Source organism: Podarcis vaucheri (genome assembly GCF_965113315.1).
Source record: "Podarcis vaucheri genome assembly, chromosome: 4".
Classification (NCBI taxonomy): domain Eukaryota; kingdom Metazoa; phylum Chordata; class Lepidosauria; order Squamata; family Lacertidae; genus Podarcis; species Podarcis vaucheri.
The window spans coordinates 59,925,927-59,946,770 of NC_138762.1; the positions used below are offsets into that span (position 1 = coordinate 59,925,927).

A 20,844-nucleotide genomic window follows, 5' to 3' on the forward strand; every position below is an offset into this window, starting at 1 on the left:
GTTCACAAGGTGGGGAGAGATAAAAGATCTGGCTCACTGGACCAAACAAGTTCTCTACAGCTGGATTAAGGGATTTGTCTATTATTATGAAACAGCAAGAATACAAAAGACAAACCTGAAACCGTAGCTAGAGTTTATGCAAGTACCTCACACTGCTTCTCATACACAATTTACACTATTCAAGATATTAATGGTGTATCTATACCACAGACAAACTAACTGAATAGTAATTCACTACAGCAAGGAAATCCTTGGAAATGTAATAAGACTAAGAATCATTACTTTTCTACATCTTCCAGAATTCTTTGGGGGATGCCTGACAGTTGATAATGCAATTCTTTTCATGTAGATAACTCATGAGGTCACAGAATCATGTATTTCATAATCTTCTGTGGGGAACCTAACTGAATTTCAGCAAATATCAAAAGGAAATTATATACATGAAATCCAAAATTACCAACAGCCTGTGGATTATTCTTGGCAAACTCATGTTGCAATAATTCATATATGAAGGAAAGGCAGTTCTCAAGTTCTCATTGTATTCTAGCATGTCCAAGAAACAGAACCAAGGTTCAGTTATATATATAAGCATTGGTAGATAAGCAGGTAAAGTCCTCATTCGAATAGTTGCTTTGATGTCCCCCTTAGCAATCTCCATAGAATGGCAGCCATTCACTTGACTGCCCAATATTGCACTTGTGGACATTTTTCTGGTGGTGAGAAAAACAATCTTTGTTCAACACTGGTTGATCATTGCTTACTGACAGGGATCTCTAAAGGAAGCATTATGCCTGTGGATTTGCTAGTATCATTCCCCTGATCAGCAAAGTGCTACCACATATGAGCATTTTTAATGCTAAATGGACTTAAGAAAAGTCAGAAATGATTCCCTGTTGTCCTAGGACAAGAGAACCTACAGGTTAGCAATCTCAAGTCTTTCATACAGGGAAACTGGGAAAAGGAGTTGGGTTCCACATGCACAATTGGATGTTTCTCAGGATGAACAGTGGCAGATTAAAGCTTCAAGAATGTGCAAGTAAAGAGAGCAGGGCTGATGGGGGAGGAAAGCCTTCTGTTCAGCCTGAATACACAATGAGGGAAGAGAGAGAAAGAGGCATGAAATTTGTGTTAAGTGAGCATTCCATTTCTCCAAACCTTTTAATTATAGTCTGTGTCAGAGTTTTATTTGATAACATAACCTGAAGACTTTTTGTGTGCTTTAAGAATAAAAAGTACATTATGTGTAATAATGCAAGCCTCCATTTCTGAACATGTACAGAGTGTTAAATGCAGTTCTCACAGTGTTGGGAACTGGAAAATATGAGGATAAACAGATCAGAAAGACAGCAGAGAAACTTGGGCAAGTAATAGTTGATTTGACAAGCATAAAATCACAAAATCATAGACTGCAGAGTTGGAAGGAATCCCAAGGGTCATCTAGTCTAACCTCCTGCAATTCAGGAATCTCAACTAAAACATCTGACAGGTGGCTGTTCAACTTCTGCTTTAATACCACCAAGGAAGGAGAGTCCAAAATCTTCCGAAGGAGTTCATTTCACTGTCTGACAGTTCTAATCATTAGAAAGTTCTTCTAGTTGTTGAGTTCGAATCTCCTTTCCTGTAAATTGATTCCAATAGTTTGGGTCCTACCCTCTGGAGCAGGAGAAATCAAGCTTGCTCAATCTTCCATGTGATATCCTTTTAGCTATTTGAAGAAGGATATCATATTCCCTCTTCTCCAGGCTAAACATACCAAACTCCCTCAACAATTCCTCATAAGGCTTGGTTTCTAGACCCTTGATCATCTTGGTCATCCTCTGCAAACATTCCAGTTTGAAAAAACCTTATTAAATTGTGATGCCCGGAACTGGACACAGGTGAGGTCTGACATGGCAAAATAGAACAGTACTATGACTTCCCTTGATCTGGACACAAGAACTTATGTTGATGCAGCCTAAAATATCATGAGCTTTTTTGGCTGCTGCAACACACTGTTGCATCATTTTGCTTAACATGAGGTCTACAAATACATCTAGCTCTTTTTCACATGTATTACTGGCAAGCCTTTTCACATGTACTACTGTCCTTCAGCTTATATTTGTGCAGCTAGTTCTTCCTAGATTAGTGTAGAACCTTACATTTCTCCCTATTGAAATTCATTTTGCTAGTTTTGGCCCAGTTCTCCAATATATTAAGGTTTAATCCAAATTCTGTCTTCCAGAGTATTAGCCACGCCTCCCAATTTGGTATCATCTGCAAATTTAATGAGCATAGCCTCAAACCCTTCATCCAAGTCATTTATAAATATGTTGAACAACAATGAGCCCAGGACAGAACCCTGTGACACCCCACTTGTCACTTTTTCCAGGATAATGAGGAACCATTAGGGAACACTCTTTGGGTTTACAAATCCACCTAACAGTTACTTCATCCAGCCCACATTTTACCAGCTTCTCCACAAGAATATCATAGGAAACTTTGTCAAAAGCCTTAGTGAAATCAAGTCACTCTATGTTCACAGCATTCCCCTGATCCCTCAAGCTTGTAACTCTATCAAGCAAAAGAAATGAGTCATCTGGCATGACTTGCTTTTGAGAAACCCATGCTGGGTCTTAGTAATCACAGCGTCCTTTTCTAAGCGCACATAGACTGACTGTTTAATTATCTGTTCTAGGACCTTTCCCAATATTGACGTTGTTGATCAGTCAGTAGTTACCTGGTACTTCCCCTCCCCCCTTTTAAAGATGGAGACAACATTTGTCCACCTCCGATCTGCAAGGACCTATTCTCAAAGAACACTCAAAGATTATAGACAGAGCATCTGAGATTACACCCACAAGCTCCCTTAGTACTCTTGGGTGCAGCTCATCAGTCCCTGGAGATCTGAATTCATTAAAAGTAGCTAGGAATACCCTTACCATCTCTTTTCCTATCTTGCACTCCAGGTTCCTCCTTGCATTGTTTATTCTGTTATTTTTGGGCACTGATTTCCTTTTAGTGAGGAAAGAGGCAAAATAGGTGTTGAACAGTTCCACCTCTCTGCTACCCAATAGCATTTCTCCATCTTCTCCATGCAGAGGACCTACTACTTGCTTGTTCTTCCTCTTACTCTGAACACAGCCGAAAAAAACTTCTAAAAATTATTTTTAACCTCTCTTGCAAGCCTGAGCTCATTTTGAGCTTTGGCCAGTCTGACCTACCTGCAAGTGTTGGCTACTCATGTATACTGTTCCTTCATGATTTTCCCTTTCTTCCATTTTTAATATATGCCTGTCTTCAATCTCAGTTCATCTGTAAGCTCCTTATGCAACCACAGTGGTTTCTTTAGATGACCCCCACTCTTCTTTCTTGTTGGAACTGTCTGCATTTGTGCCTTGAATATTTCACCTTTAAAACAACCTCTCATCCATCTTGGATTCCCTTCTTTTTGAGTATTTCTGACCATGGGATCTCACCCAGTAGCTCCCTAAGTTTTTTGAAATTGGCCTTCTTAAAGTTCAGAGTGCATGTCCAACTACACTCAAGCTTTCCCTTGCCTCTATATAATAAACCCCAATAAGACATAATCATTTCCTCCCAGGGTTCCTAGTTATTCCACTTCATCAATCAGTTCTTCCCTGTTGGTGAGAACCAAGTCCATGATCCCTTTGTTCCTTTTTCCAACTTCTGAGAAACGAAATCGTCAGTTAAGCAATTGATCGTGAGTCCTAAGTCAATGCAATCTTCAACTATTGTGCTGAGCCGGGCCAAACTATATTCAAACATAACCAATTATTAAAAGCATTATTAATTTATTTTCTAAAGTATTTCTAAGCCACCTGTCCTTCCTCATATTGATCGCAGGGTGGAGTACCACAAAAACAAAGCCACAGTACAATTTAACAGTCAGTGCTCCAGGGCCTCCTGTTGGTCCCAATAAGTCAATTCACTCAATAATTGAATGGCTGCATTCTGCACAAATTGCAGTTTCTGGACAGTCTTCAAGTATAGCTCCACATCCAGAATGTTGCAACAACTGTACTTAAACCAGTAAGAGCTTGCGGAAGGCATTACTAGTCAACAAGGTCATCTATGCCTCCAGTGATGGATCAAGGAGCATCTTCAAGCTACATACCTGCTCTTTAAGGGAAGTACAACCCTGTTCAAAACAGGGCTGCCTAATTTCCAGATCCTGGAGCCACCAACTAGAGTCTCAGTTTTGTCAGGATTCAGCCTTAAGTACGGGCCTTAAATTCATCCTACTCCTACATCTGGTGACCTGTCCAGGACTCACATGACATCTGATTCAGATGTCAAGGGGCAGGTAACACTGGGTGTCATGAGCATGTTGATGGCACCCTACACTAATCTCCTGATGATCTCACCTAGCAGCCTTTTATAGATGTTAAATAGCAAGGAGAGGAGCAAAATGGAACCTGAACTGACCCCAGACCACAACTGCCATGGGATCAAGTAGCTGTTCCCCAATGCTATTATCTGAAACCAAAAGCTGGTAGGAGTGGAACAACTGTGTCACTGTGCCTCCATCTCTCAACCCAACAGAGACAGCCCAGCAAGATACCATGGTCTGTGGTATCAAAAGCCACTGAGAAATCCAGAAGGAACAACAGAATAGCACTCAACCTATCTGTCTTCAAATAGAGGTTATCCATCAAGGCGACTGAGGCAGTTTTGGTTCAAAACCTGGCCCAGATACCTTATTGAATAAATAAGTTTCATCCAGAGTGCCTGAAGTTGGGTGTACACCATCTTTTCAAAATAGACTACTTAGCTATAGATGTGCAAAACCTCTAGGTGCAGGTGTTTGGGAGGGGGGTTTAGGAGCAGACACAGCATTTTCTGTTTAAATAAAGTGGAGGCACTGCCTCATGCAAAGCATTACACACACTCCATCAAGATCTAACTAGCTAGCAAGGGTAAGGATTGAGAGCATAGGAGGTTGGACAAACACCTTCAAGTTTTGTCCATACTAAGCTGCAAAATCTACAACTGATCCTGTAGCACCTGGTCAGCCAGAGCACAGGACAGCTCCCCAGACACTGAAGCAACGGTAACAATCAACTTGGTATGAAACTGAATGGCTTTACCCTCGAAGTGCCTTGCAAATGTGTCACAAGGGGAAACCAAAGCTCTAGAACTGGAAAACCTGAGTGGATCTTAGCATTTTTTTAATCACATAGAACAACTTTGTCAGATAACTACTCTAAAACAAAGGCCAACATATACTCAAACCCCATTTGCAAGAAAGACCTGAGGGCCAAAGAACTGATTTAAAAGCTGCTTGGTGCACGCAATAATCCTCTGTGTCACATAACATAGTCACATAACACATGCAACAAAGATCGCAGCAAAATGTCCACAAAACCATGGGGAGGGGAGGCCATTTCTTCTTTCTAAATCCCTCAAACTTTAAAGACATGTAGCACATTTTCTTAATAAAAAAATCTGCATCCATTTTTGAAATTTGGGTTTCATTCCCAGAAGTACTAAGCCAGAAAGTTTCATCAAATTCTGCCCCAAAATGGAGACATTATAGGTGTTTGTTGATTTTACAATTCAAGTCAGTGGAGACCTCGTAAAAAGCTTTGGAAAAGCAAACTATCAGGATTCTGCCTTGAATTCAAAACAAAACGTCAGCTCAGACCTCAAAACATAAGAAGCGCACAATCTGAAACATGTTCCATACCAGTTTGGTTTTATACAGAGCCCTGGGCACTGTATAAATTAATCTTTTTTATTGGTAATGTAATTATTTAAATTGTCAATTTAACAATAAGCCACTCTTCCTAAATTAATCTTTTTTAAAGAAAAAACAGATCAGTTATTAGTTGTTAACATTTCTACGCCTTGTTGTGCTCCTGTTAGGCGTGGACCTTCCTGATGTGACCCCTGCTTAATTTTATTGTGTAGCTATTTCTCTATCTTTCTGAGTTACAATACTTACAGCAATACATAAGCTTTTATTTATGTTCTCTATTTAACACAATAAATGTAAAAACATAATGAAAACATCATAAAGACAATACCAAAAGAAGACCTAAACCCAAAGGCTTTAGGTAATTCTTTAGACACTGTTGCATATGCCCAGTGCATCAGGCAAATTTAGAGGATCATGCAAAGTACCCATGATCCCTTGGATGACTCATACATACCACACATGCACAATAGCTTTTGAGGTAGTACTAAAGCCCACCCTCTTCCTGGTCTGGATGAACTGTCTCTGATGCCCACTATATGTAACAAAACGTGTACAAGAGGGAAGGTCCAAGCAAAGCTGAGAAATATCTAATCGAGGTTTGGATTCAGTTAGGCTTCAAGGCTGCTTTACACTTTCAATCACATTGCTGGGAGCATGATGGGGCCTAGGGATTTTGAAGCTGTATTTCAAACACTGAACCTAGGCTAAAAGGGGGACAAAATCTAATGGGTGGGTCAAGAACTGCTCCAGACTCATCCTAGAACTAATCTAATGAGTAAAGTATTAAACATTTGCAAATGGAAAAACAACTTCTGCCACTGCCAGGGCACCAAGGGTCACACAGAGGCTGGGAGGATCCCTCTCAGGAGGGTCATCATAGCAAGGCGAAGACCATCATGGCCCTATTCATCAACCAGAGATAGAGCAGCAACAGGCAGCTTGCTTCCCCAATCCCTGCATGGCACTCTGCTCCAACTGCCAGTTACCGCAGAACTAAAAGGATCACAGAACTAAAAGAAGATACATGAGCTAGGTGGCCTAGGGCCACTGGGAGGCTGCTCCTCAGGAAGAACATTATGGTAAGATGGGCCCCCATCAACCAGTGAAGCAACAGCGGTTCCATTGTTTGGTTTCCACCCTCTCTTCCTTCCCATTCCTTTTGTTCATGTATATTAGACTGTAAGTTTGTGGGCAAGGACTGTTCAACCTTTTGAGAGAGGCCACATTTAGAAAGTTTTAGGCATTTTGTAAATGTTAAATAATAATTCCTTCATAAATATGTAAGCACATGAGATCCTGAGCAAAGACTGCTAAAAGAAATGGCAATGGACTTACCTTTTGGATAATCCTCCAATAAGAGGTTGAAGTGACCTAATTGGCAAAAGAAATCGGATTCGACTTTTCCTTCTGCTTTCAATATTAACGATTCATAGCAGCCAACAGCCTGAGGGGGAAAATAACAAACTTTATAAATATAATGTACTAAATACAATATATGTAAAGTTCTTATAAAACAAGTCATCAATTTAGGATAACTTTAGCATTGCATTATATATATATATATATATATATATATATATATATATATATATGCTTTCGTATATATATGCTTTTCGTGAAGATGACGAGTGAGACCTCGTCGAAACGTCGCACAGACACCCCGACTCTTACACGGGAAGACACCCGAAGACACCAAAACCTGCATATATATATATATATATATATATATATATATATATACACACACACACACACATACATACACACACACACACACACACATTTTGGAACACCGTGTACTATTTCATTTTTCTTTTGTGGCTTCCTGTGTCATCTGAACCCAGGCAACCAAGGGTTTAAAGAGAAACGAACCATGAGCTCTGCTTCAGATGAAACAAGCCAGTCAGAAAGGCTTGTTTGGTCTACAGCAGGCACATCCAACTGAATGCGATCTACTCCCAGTGTAATAAAACTGGAAGTGATCTACCCAGTGTCATTGACCATAGTTGTTGAGCTTTTTGGGAGAGGATGGACCACAATTGTTTAACTTTTTTTAGAGAGAGATCACAGTTGATGAGCTTATTTTACAGGGACAGACAACATTTTGGGGAGGATGAGCTGAGTTGTTGAGCTTTTTTTAGGTGGGGGACACGAAGGACATGAGGCTAATTAGCACAGGGGGCGGGGCGCATAGACATCGCTTGGGAGGAACAGGTTGGACATTGCTGGTCTACAGGGCAGCAACAGGGCAGAGGAACATCACAGCAATTTAGAGAAGAATGTACCAGCAGGTCATGCACTTTAAATTATAGATTGTTTCAAACGATGGTTGTAATCGGACATGTGAACTGTGTGAATAAAATAATACAACTAGGCACCACAGCTATTGTTAAAATATAAAGATATTCTGCTTCAATACAGTCAAACACAATTAAAGGGCTGAATTGATACTGTTTGTTTTGTTTGAATTTTCTCATTTTGCAAGGAATCATTTTTTGATCAAAACATTAAATCCATACTCTAGCATAAAAGACAGTACTAGAATAGCACAGAACGAATTATGACTCTAGAAAACTTAAATTATGAATAATCTTGCTTTAAATCCATTGATCTGAGGAGTGTCTTTCTCCAGATCTGCTCAGCCTATAACAGTAGTGGCTTAGTGATGCTGTCAGACCAAATTGGAAGAGGAGAGTCAATGTGCCACTTACAGCAAAATGGCCTGGCACTATCATAAGACTCCTAAAATTGCAGGTGTATCAACAGAGGTATGAAGGAGAACCCAGGCTGAATCTCTCATTGGCCTGGTTTATACAACACACTAAAACATGGTCTAGTTAACCAGGTAAAAACAATAATGAAAAAACAGCCTATATTTTACTAATTATTAGTTAACAGGTGCCCAATTATTATTATTATTATTAGTAGTAGTAGTAGTAGTAGTAACATTTGTATACCACCATATATCCACAAGTCTCATGGCAGTTCACAACATAAAATCACAAAACACAAAATAGGTAAGAAAAATAAAAACAAGAACAAACCAATGATCTCTCCCTAACAATAATATCCAATAATCCCAAGGTTTATAGATGGTTTACACATTTTGGTTTATATTATCTAGAGCTTAGCATAATGTCCAGACCCAGACCTCTTCTTGACTTAGGTGGCTGGAGCCACAATAAGGACAAGCAGTTAGTACAGAGCAACTTAAAAAAGAAGGTGTGCTCTAGGTTCAGCAGCTCTCTCTGGTGCCTCCCATTGTGTCCAGCAATAGCCATTCTTCCCACTGCAAAAACTGCCCCCCCTCCCCCATATCATATTCTGGAAGGTAATTCACTGTGTGCTTGTCTGAACCTGTAATTTCCAGATCCTCCCTGGATCATGTTTTTTTTTTTTTAAATGATATTGCATTGACCACTTCACTTTCCAACCCTCAGGTACGGAGGCTGATCTGAGGGTCAATTTATATAGGACTCTTGTCTCAACTATATGCCCCAGTTCCTTTGAGATTCCCATCCTGCAACACTTAGTTCATGCACAAATCTGTCCTATATCTTCTGCAGTGAACACAGATTCAAAGAATTCATTCAATTTCTCTGCAAATCATAGCCTTCTTAAGCACAACTTATCACCTCAGGTTCCAATCACCTTTCTAGCCAGCCTCCAGCTACTGATATATTTTAAAAAAAAATTGTTGGTGGTGGTGGTCTTTATGTACCGTATTTTTCGCTCTATAACACGCACCCGACCATAACACGCACGTAGTTTTTAGAGGAGGAAAATCTGTAGGCATGCCACTCGTAGGCATTCCCTCCATAACATGCACAGACATTTCCCCTTACTTTTTAGGAGGAAAAAAGTGAGTGTTATGGTGCAAAAAATACGGTAATTTAAAGGAACAAATCTCACTCCAGCCACACTGGAGTCCAGCATGGAATGCAGCTTTTATGGCTTTGTGGTACAAAGCATGAGAAGGGCAGCTAAGTTTATTCTAAGAGCTGAATATGGATGCTACTGTAACATAAGGGTGATGCTATTAATGTCAGAAAAGGAAGCACTAGCGTTTTCTTATTGGGAAGATTAAGAATAAAAATTTAAAGTCTTCTGTTACTTGTTGCCTGCATGCAGTCTACATTTTACAGGGTGTTCTATTAAAACTAGCCTTTATGCCTGTTGCTTTCACAAATGAAATGAAAAGAATCTGTTATTAAAAGGGAAGAGTGCTACAGAAGACAGTTCACTTCCTTTCCTTTGTTTAAAGAGAGGGAAGCAATGTTGGAAGAATTTAAGTTGGCAAAATGACCAGCAACAGCTGCCTTGTTGTGGGCATGTGGGTATGATAACTAGCGCAGAGGAAGGAAGCAAAAGAAATGACTGGAGAGAATGCAATTCAGTCTAAAATATAAAAAATCATTTGCGTTATTCTGCCACCTGCTTGCTTTTCATGGGCACTGAACGAAACACTAGTTCACTTGTGCTGGAACTTGAATTATGATAATTCTGCTGCTTTAACATCTAACTTTGTGTAAATGTAAAGATGTGTTTGATAAGGAAATGCACCAACAGAATAAACAAAGATGAGAATTCTAACAGTGCTCATTTTAACTGTACCTAAATAAAACCCAACACTGGGTTGCACAATCCTCAGTCTCCACTACAACAGGAGACAATGGTGGGAAAGTTCATATTTAATTCATTGATTCTCTTGTCTAAAATAATATCCATAGATGACAGAAAAAGAATAAAAATAAGAGTCAGAAAGAGTAAAAATTACGGTTACATTTTTTACAGTCTTGTACAATTCACTTCGATTTACTTTTTTTTTTAATTAAAGGATGTTGCTGATCTTTGCAAATGCAGGGTCAGAGAGAACCCTAATAACCAACCATTCCTGTTATAGATACGGGTGTTTTAATTAAGTTTCCAGTAAACGGGAGGTTGTTTCTGTTGCTATTTTCATTCAAAGTTACCTAACAAGTGCACCCCTCACATAATCCCCCAACCAAAGCTCACACTTATATTGTCATTGATTGCCAGGACCTGACCTCACCTAATCTGCCAAAAAATCATGGAACAGAGAAGTTCAAAATACATCCTGTGTAACCTTTCAAATTAAAATTGTTGTGAAGGATATCCTTTAGCCTTATGTGCACAGGAGTGCTTCTAAATTAGTGAGGGGATGGAAAAGACAGTCTCTGGAATAATTCCAGTTATAGGATTCTCTACTGCTATTCAATCCATTAATATCTGGCTCAATTAATGTGATTTTATCTTTTCCTAGCCTCAGAACAAAAATGACTTAAACATCAATGTAATTTCTGTTCTTTCCCTTCATCATCAGCTTTTTAATAAGAAAGGACTGCTAGATTCAAGTAATTCCCTCCCCTCACCCCAATTAAATGTTCATTTTTATTCATTAGAAATAAGAAATAAGTTTTTAAATGATGCAGTAATCTCTGAACAACAACAGGTGTCTGGTCCACAAGCTCACACTGCATCAAGTCTGCTGTACTTCTTCCTCATTTCTCTCACTCTCAACAGTAATACTTAAGAGAAGGAGACTCTGACTGGCACTCTACTGCTTTGAATTAGTCATGGAGAGGAAAGTAGTAATAGTTGGAAGCTCTAACCTTTTATGACATTTTAGACTGTGAGTATAAGACTGCTACTAAAGTAAGTTCCACAGGCATGTGGGAGCTCTTCAAAGTGGAACTGCAAGAAGAACTGGGAAGGGGAACTGTACACACAGCAGCTCAGACCTACAAACACCCAGCCACCAAAATTAAGAGACAAATCTTCTCACATTCTTTTTACAACTTATATCCATGGATTTCCATTCTGTGAGCCACCATATTATGAATATATGAAATAATTAGGATATATAACAAGTTTATTAAATATGGGCACTAGTTTGAATCTTCTTAATTTTTCACTTGTTTCTGAACTTCCTAAGAACCAAGGATGCTAACTGCGTTCACATGGTATCCACGTTATTCTAATCCAGGTATAAGACAGATACAGTGGTGCCTCGCAAGACGAAATTAATTCGTTCCGCAAGTTTTTTCTTCTTGCGAGTTTTTCGTCTTGCGAAGCACGGTTTCCCATAGGAATGCATTGAAAATCAATCAATGCGTTCCTATGGAGACCGTCCGGGGACAGAGGGGAAGCGCCGCTCTGTCCCCTCTTTTGAAGCAAGGGGCTGCGGGGAGAAGATCGCTTCTCCCTGCCACCCCTTGCTTCAAAAGAGGTCCGGGGACAGCGGGGAAGAAGCGCTGCGCTTCCCGCTGTCCCCGGACCTCTTTTGAAGCAAGGGGCGGCGGGGAGAAGCGATCTCCCCGATGCCCCTTGCTTCAAAAGAGGTCGGGGACAGCGGGAAGCGCTTCCCGCTGTCCCCGGACCTGGGGCTGCGGGGAGAAGATCGCTTCTCCCCGCCGCCCCTTGCTTCAAAAGAGGTCCGGGGACAGCGGGGAAGACGCGCTGCGCTTCCCGCTGTCCCCGGATCTGGGGCTGCGGGGAGAAGATCGCTTCTCCCCACCGCCCATTGCTTCAAAAGAGGTCCGGGGACAGCGGGGAAGACCCGCTGTCCCCGGAGCTTGCGGGGAAAGCTTCGTTTTGCGAAGCAAGCCCATAGGGAAATTCGTCTTGCGAGGCAACTCGAAAATGAAAAAACCTTTCGTTTTGCGAGTTTTTCGTCTCGCGAGGCGTTCGTCTTGCGGGGCACCACTGTATTTACACACAGTACCCATGTATAATTGAACTTTATGATAATGAAAACTTCGGGGGGGGGGGTCCACTACCCCTGTTCTTTTCAAGGTATGGGTCATCCATCCAGTGTTCAAAACTCCCATTGTTCTAGGCACATTTTGCGACAGGGAATTTCATTAGTGCAAGCAGTTTCTGAGCTCTGGGTGCAGTACTGCACCTAAGATTTTAGAGTAAAACTGCACAGTGGAAGGAAAGGAGGACCTTTTTACGCCTCACAGCTACTCTTAAGTATATTAGGGGGGTGGGAAGAGAAAGGACTAGACCATGTGAAAAAGGAACATAATATTTTAGCTGCAGTGCATTCCTTTTCAGCTTTGTATTCTTATTACAAAAATGTGCGCCTAGAAATTCTGTTGTTGCGCCCATAACCTAGGTTTAAGGTGCCATTTAGGTCCTAGCTTTCATATCTCACTTTCTAACACTGCATCCATCAGGGCAATCAAAGCAGTCTGCTTCATCTAAGAGCAACTGATAAAAAAGAATCTAGCTCCAAATTTGAATCATATTTAAGCACTCAGCATGCAATAGACATTGAATCGAAACCTGTAAAATTAAATAGTCATCTAAAACAACTGAGATTACACTATGAGCAACGTTCCAAAAAGTAAATCTTTGCACAATTTGTGCGTTCTGCACAATTATACATGCTTATATTCCTCTGAAATCAATGGGGTGTTAAGTGTGCATAAGTACAGCCAAGACTGTAGCTAAAATAAGAATAACACATTATGTTCCTAATTGATATATAGGTTGTAATGTTTGGTGGACAAAACAAACTTTAAAAAATAAATCAAGTCTAGTTTATAAAACTTTGGCGATATCCGCATGCTTTAGACTTAAGGCTAAGCTTTAAATCAACATTTGATTAAATCAATTCTAGGTGATACATTCTGGTATATTGTTGTATCTTTGCAACCAGTCAAAGATGCAGGGCATTGTTATAGCAATTGGAATAAATGCCTTTAAAATTAAATACACAGGGAGTTGGTATTATCAGTCACAACTAACCACAACAGCAGCTCTGGCCTTTCTTCTAGCAGAGAGAAAGTATTCTGCGTATCATCTGTAGCAAATTCAGAGAATGATGTTATTAAAGTTATGGTACTCTCTCTGGAAAATGTCTGGAGAAACAAAAATGGAAGATACTGAAGGAGGAGATTGGGATACTATTGTAAACACAACAGGAAATGGAATTTGATCATAATGGGACATGAACAAAAGGATATATAGTAAAAAAAAAAAAAAAAAGGAATATTAGCCCAATATGAAATCACAGTGGAGAGATTTTAAAATGGACAGAAGAATTTACTTTCACTCAATATGGATTAATGGTGGTGGGAAATAATGAAGATAAATCCAATATAAAAATATGGTTGACATTTATCAATAATAACAATTAGAGCCGATTTCCGACTTTGCATTGGGAAAAGCAATGATTCTGAGATACCTTGACTTGACTTAAAATAAATTTTGTTTAACACAAAGTGGAGAAGATGGATGTTAGCATGAACCAAATGTTTTAAATAAACCTTTTTTTATTTTATGTTAACGGGCAGATGGAAAATGAGAAGTTTTCTTTTTGTAGCTTTCTATACTGTTTCCTTTTCTTTGTCTTTCCCTCTCTCTCTTCTTATTGTCCCTTTCCTTCTATTTTTTCTTCTTTTTTTGGGGAGTCCCACATCTGGGGACTTTATAATAAAGTTCAGAGATTATATACTCATGCATGGCAAGCATGTCCAACTTGTTGATCGCGATCTACAAGTCGATCGCAGGTGCCTTTCAGGTTGATCGTTGGATGCAATGAAGAATTGGGGGCAGGGGGATCTCAACAACTCTTGGCAATGATAATGGGTAGATCACTACTAGGTTTTTTTTATACTGGGAGTAGATTGCAGACTCTTGGGAGTTGGACGTGCCTGATGTATGGGATAGCTGCATATTCTTGCACTGCAGAGGGTTGGACTAGATGATCCTCAGGGTCCCTTCCAACTCTACAATTCTATGATTCTATGGCTGATGGAAGACCCTGCATGAAAGGCTGGGAGGAGTGAAAGGCTGGGAGGAGAAAGGAAAAATCCCAAATGAGATCTGGGAGGAGCTACTATTCCTCTGTGAGTGGAAAGGGACAATAATTGCTTTAAAGAGAGGCTTCCATATTTTACTTATATGATTTGTATTTCTTGTAGTTGCTTTTTTTTACTGTATTATGAATTTTTTAAAATAAAAATCTCATTCAGGGAGGAGTGAGAGAAAGAAACTACAGAGCACAATGAGCAAAATCCAGCTAAGTTGTACTTAGAGTAGACACAATGAATTTATCCACCTATTTTAATTGGTCTGCTCTGAGTATGACTAACATTTGATATTACCCATTGCACTTAATAAAATATACTAATAGTAACCATACAAATGAAGCCAAAGAGTCACTGAGAGCTTCAATTAATTTGAATAGAAAGATGTGCCAGGAAAAGAAGACCCTTTTACATTTGAGTCCACATTTATTCTCTAATGCCTATACTGTACTACCTTTCTGACTACATAGGTTTTTTCTGGAAGGACTTGCATACAACACTTTTCAAAGATGTGCTTGTTGGAGTCATAAACAATAATGCCTGGCTTCTTGAATCATTACAGCAAGCTGTTGGATAACATACTGCATTATAAATGCAATGTATACAGTAAATATTGTGATTAAGCAACTAATTAAATAACAGCCCATTTCATAAGCTGCTGCCCCAAGGATTGGCAAAGACTTTTGCATATGGAAATGGTGAGCTCTCCCAAGCCTGCCATGGATTTACTCAGAAATAATATAATTTATTCTGGAAAAAACAGGGAAGAAATATTTTCCCAATCTGAGGGCTTGAGAAAATGTCTCACTGCCCCTGACAGTCCCCTGCCTTACTTAGTCAGCTAGTAGAGAGTTTGGGGGCTTGAAAGGCGCATCTCTCCTTTGAGGCAAGCTTTAACAGGTCCTCAGAATTGTTATCCAAAGCCAAGGTTGGAGATGTTACAAGCACTACTAAGTATCACAATGCATTGTACACCAGTGTTGTCTCATTAGCCAGGGCAATGCACCAGAACAGAGACATGGTAAGCTTCTGCTCAACTGTCTCAACTTTGATATGACTCTATAGCATATATCCTATGAATTAGTACTATGAATTTATAGTATTTAGGGTTACAGTGGATTTTTTCAGTCTTAAGTATATGGTTACTCAGAAAACTGAAATAGGTGGAATGAAAAGAGAATTGCTCTTCATATATGTTGTCCCATATTACAACATATATGAAAAGCAATTCTCTTTCCACTCCACCTAATTCTACTTTGGCCAAATAAAGCTTGTTGTTTCCATTTTCTAAATCATCCTCTAACAAGAATACAGCAGTAATTATTCCATTATCTCCCTTTAAAATGTTCCTCAAAAATGTGTTGTGGATCAGTTGTAATAGGCATGTAAAATTAAAAAAAAGATGAAATACACACATTTAAGTAAGTTCATTGTTGCATTCATTGTTACAAATCCAACCTAGAGTATACCAGAACATGGATCACTATAGCCAGGCTATCCCAGTTGGAAAAGGCTGCAGCTGAAAAGCTGCCTAAATTTGCAAAGATGTCCACTTTGGGTCTTGAGTGACAAAGTGGGATTAAAAAGCACCCCTAAGATGCATACCTATTCCTTCAGAAGGACTGCAGTCCAATCCAGCACACCTAATTCCAAGATTTGGTACCTACCCACAGTGCCTATATCTCCTCAGGTTTCAACTTCAATTTACAGGCCAATTACCAAGCCCAGGTAACTTCCTCACCTGATGCAGATGACAAGGAGAAAAAGAGCTATGTTTCATCAATATGCTGATGACACCTCACTCTAAATCCCCAGTTTAACCTACCACATGGCAGTTTATAGATGCTTCAGAGAATGAAGGAAAAGATGGAATCTTGCCGGAATCTACAGCTGAAATGTCATGGAATCTAACAGAATTCCCCCAATGCTGTTTTCTGAAACTAGTCAGTCATGCAGGCACAAGTGGAATCACCATAGCACCATGGCTCCCAATCCAGAGAGTCTGTCAAGCAAGCTCCCATTATCAGTATGGTATCTATGCATTATACACAATATTAAAACTGTTAATAAATCCATGAACTTAAGTTTGTACAAGCAGATTATGAAAACATAATCTGAACCCATTTTACATATTTAGGAATGAAAGTTACAAACAGAGTGAGTAATAAATATTGCTCCCTCAGCAAATACATTATTATTATAGTCCTGCAATTAAACATGCCTGAGGTGAGCAAGAATTGCCTCTAGGCTGCTAAGAAAAGCCTCGCAGCCTAGAAAGAGCACATAAATGCAGTGCAGTACTGCTCCCCACCTAAGGGAATACAGAATTACCATAGATGCTTCCTGCCTTTTCCTCGTCATCTGACAGTGTGCAGCCTGACTGAAAGCAACCATAATGGAGAAACACAGCAGGGTGCAATGGCCTCTACCAATACAGCCCCCCCTTCTGCTGCCTCTGTAATATGCCTCTGTTGGGGAGGAGCGCACTGACCAAGATGAGGAAATGCAAAACATGCCAGTTGCCTCTTCCCAGGGTTATACAGTAGCTTTAATTTCAGAAGGTAGGGAAGAAGCTGCAAGAGCAACTACTTTAGCACTGCTTCATTTCCTTAACATAACTACTTATTCCATACCTTTCAATTCTTTCTAATTTTCCTTCTCATTGTCTATATTTTCCTTCTCCAAGATCTATGTTTCTAATTGCAAAATCTTCTGCCAAGCTCATCCACTGATGTTCTTCCGATCGTTCCACCAACACGAGCACTGCAACTTGTCATATGAAACTATCCCCGCTCTCCTCCCACTGTGTGCTGTTCTGGAGGTTCTACTGACCCATGCAAGCCAAATTCAGCAGGGCGGGGGGAAGAAAGCCCACAGGGCTTTTGCTGAGAGGGCTGGTTAGGTGAATCCCGCCCTCAGTTCTCCACCCCTGTACTACAGGAAATAATGCTTGTACAAAAATATACATGACCTATTTGTTTAGGTGTTGCAGTTGTACAGATTTAAACTTTAGTGACATACATACCCACCCACCCTATCTAGAAATTTAACTCCACAAATGTTGAAGCAGAAGGAGGGGAACTGTTCTTTCTCCAGAGTGCAGGGAGGAAATTTTGAGAGAAATTGAAATATACACTATATTTACAGCCCCAAATGTATAAATGCTTAAGTCTGCAATCCTTTGTGAACTTACCTAGGAATAAAGTAACTTATGAATGTACATGTATAGGATTTTGCTGTTGATATTATACAAACAAAATTGTGAATGTGGCCAATATTAAAGAGTGAGGGCCCCAAATTGTTGCAGCCTCTGTTACCTAAGCACATGTATCTTAGTTTTTGCCATGTGAGTTGTTAGTAAAAATAAAGTCTGAATGTAGAAACCACACTTTTTTCACAAATGAAAAAAACAATTATTTGGGCAGAACCAATCTTAAAGAAGGGCCTATATAGTCCTTTCATAAAGATTGCAGAGCCCTCTAAGTGCAAAATGCATCTTAGATTTAAGTTCTATATAGGTATACAGCAAAGGTGGGGAATCTGTGGCCCTTCAGAAGTGGTTGGACTCCAACTCCCATTAGCCCATGACCAATGAGGATGATGGGAGCTGTAGTCCAGTAATACCTGGCGGACCAATGATACTGTGCTCCTGGTCTATATGTAGGAATGATCACTCACTAATGTGCTGGTAACCTCAGGTCTTGACTATTATAATGCGCTTACATGCAGCTGGTCTGGCGGTTGAAGCTGGTACAGAATGCCACAGCCTGGTTGGTGAGCAATGTTCCTTATCGGGCAAATATCACGCTAGTGAAGGATCTGCAGTGGGTGCCTAACAGCTACCAATCCAGGTTTAAGGTTCAACTATTACCACACAAAGCCCTAAAGAGTTATTGGTTGTTACTGATTTTATTGTTTGAACTTTTTTGAACTGTTTTGTCATGCTTTATAACTGACTTAATTCATTGCAAATTTTGATTGCAGATGTTCTAAGGTTCTGATCAAATTGTTGTTCAGATTTCAATTATGCATTTTATAATTTACTTTATAGCTATAAACCATTTCAGCATGTAAGGTGAACAACAATAACTAATGCTATAGGCTAACGTACATAAAAATATTCTTATTACACATTTTGAGTGAGTAAAACTTTGCGTTAAAACAAATTTCTGTCATTCCAAAAGATAAAATATATATTGGACTATATTTGGTTTTTTGTTTGCAATAGTCCCCCAAACCCCCAATTTTTTCTATTTTAAACAATTGGAGAGAAAGCTCTCAGGGGGGGGGGGGCTTGTCTATTTCCCAAAGCCCATTCTTTTCATTTCACCCCCAGACCTTTCAATCTCTCTCCATTGTTCACAAAGCTAAATATCTGATAAGAGAGTGATCCTTCTTGTACAATATTGCCTCAAGTTGAATTATATAAAATATTTAGTATCATCACTGGGGGTTTTAATGACTTAAACATTTGCTGTCTCTGGGCATCTGCCTGAACGGACAATGTTGCAAACTGAAGATGGGGGCAGGGATGGCATATAATCCCTAACACCAACATTTGCAGGCGAACTGATGCCCTTTAAACATTCATGGAATAGGTGTGAGAGTCTGTAGCGAGATTCTAAGCATGTTCAGTTTAGCATACTTAGAAAGCCCCCCCCCCCACATACACACTACCAGGAATTCTGATAAAACAGGGATCCCAATCGCAAGGAAGTCTCTAAACACATTCAGAAAATTCTCTAAACCTTTGCATCTAAAGGGCAGCCTATACACCCAGGGAAAATACAGGCCTGGCTCACATACACACTTCTGCCTCTCATTCACAACATTACATGTTTATGCAAACACCTGAATACCACTAGTATAAGTCTGTCATTTTTCATGTTGGAGTTACACAGTCTTGATTCTATGCATGCTATTTGAAAGAAATTTCCACCAAGTTCAATGGTACATAAGTCAGTTAAGAGTTCACTGAACTTCAGTCTGAAAGATTTATGATTAAAATATGTAAAGATCTATGAATGTATACACAGATGTGCTTGTACAAAAATTAAATTGAAACATTAATATTATGTAATAGATCAATACAAAAAGTTAGTTTGTACATAGTCACCAACAATCGCATTCTCTAGGGGATTTGGCATCTCTAAAGTAAAGCTTCCATATGAAAAATTTGGGGATATGGGGGCCGGGGCAGGGACCAGAAACAGACCCTTACAGATTACCAGAAATAGCCTGCCTCTGAACAGAATATAAAGGGGTCAGAGCTAGTAACACCAATCTAAAATTAAATAGCTTATGCACCACATCATATATGATGTTGGGTGAGGGGCAAATTAAGGTGCAGCTGAGTCAAAAGGGGGCTTGCCATGTCTTGCAAAGCCACATGCATTGTGCTCCAAAGCACTTGACAATCAGATGATTGTCAGATTACACCAGCCACATCCAATTACACACCCCTGCCCTAGAGTAAAACAGAGTACAAATTTTCTGTGAAGCAACACATGCATTATTACAAAATAAACTGTGGGTAGGCTTTAAATGTGCATTAATAATTTGTGTGTTGTTAATTGTTTAGGACTGTAAACTGGTATTATTGATGAAGACCAGAGTCTAGCCACAATCAAGACTCAGGGTCCAAGGCTGCTGAGTCTTTAGCTAGGAGCCAGACCAAGAGCAAAACCAAGTTCAGGGGTCTGATCCTGCTGCTGGAGATCGGGAGACCACTGCACCCAAGGCTGGCAGACAGAAGCTCCCAGAAGAACCCCTGGACCATCAGGTCCTGTAGGACCAAGGCCCATCATGGGAGTTTTCCCAAGACTCAAGAATCAAAGGCCTCCCACAGTACCTAACCAGTCCAGAAGCACAGTGAAACTATAGAAAGGAGGAGTATCCATCTTCAGGCAGGAGAGTTGACCCTTTAAGAATCTGAGGTCTCCACAGTGGGGGAGGGTAGACTGGAAGCAGAGGCTATAAAAGTCTGTCCAATCTCAATCTCTGTCACAGTAAATTACTCATCTCAGAACTATCCTTGGTCCTGCAACTCTTTACCTGTCTCGCGCTATGAGACTAGCATCAGACCAGGACACAGCATTGATCTCCCCAAAAATGTTCCACATTCAGTGATGGAAATCCACATTAGAATCTTAGGGTGATACATGAAGATGCTCATAGGAAGCAAAAATATTGAAAATGGAAAGTCTCCAAATATTTATTATAATTAATTAGAGCCCACCTTGTAGGAATCATCATCACTATTAAATTTCTATACCACCCTTCATCTGAGGTTCACAGGGCAGTTTA

The 20,844-nt window shown here is 39.8% G+C and overlaps 1 protein-coding gene across 4 annotated transcripts in view; it reads right to left on the minus strand.

Moving 5' to 3' along the window:
* KDM6A (lysine demethylase 6A) overlaps positions 1-20,844 on the minus strand; it is a 107,555-nt gene that overhangs the window by 76,528 nt on the left and 10,183 nt on the right. For all 4 annotated transcript variants that reach the window (XM_082219814.1, XM_082219813.1, XM_082219816.1 and 1 more), the window contains exon 3: positions 7,034-7,142. In XM_082219814.1, coding sequence (XP_082075940.1) covers positions 7,034-7,142 — 109 coding nt within the window. The remainder of the gene's footprint in view (positions 1-7,033; positions 7,143-20,844) is intronic.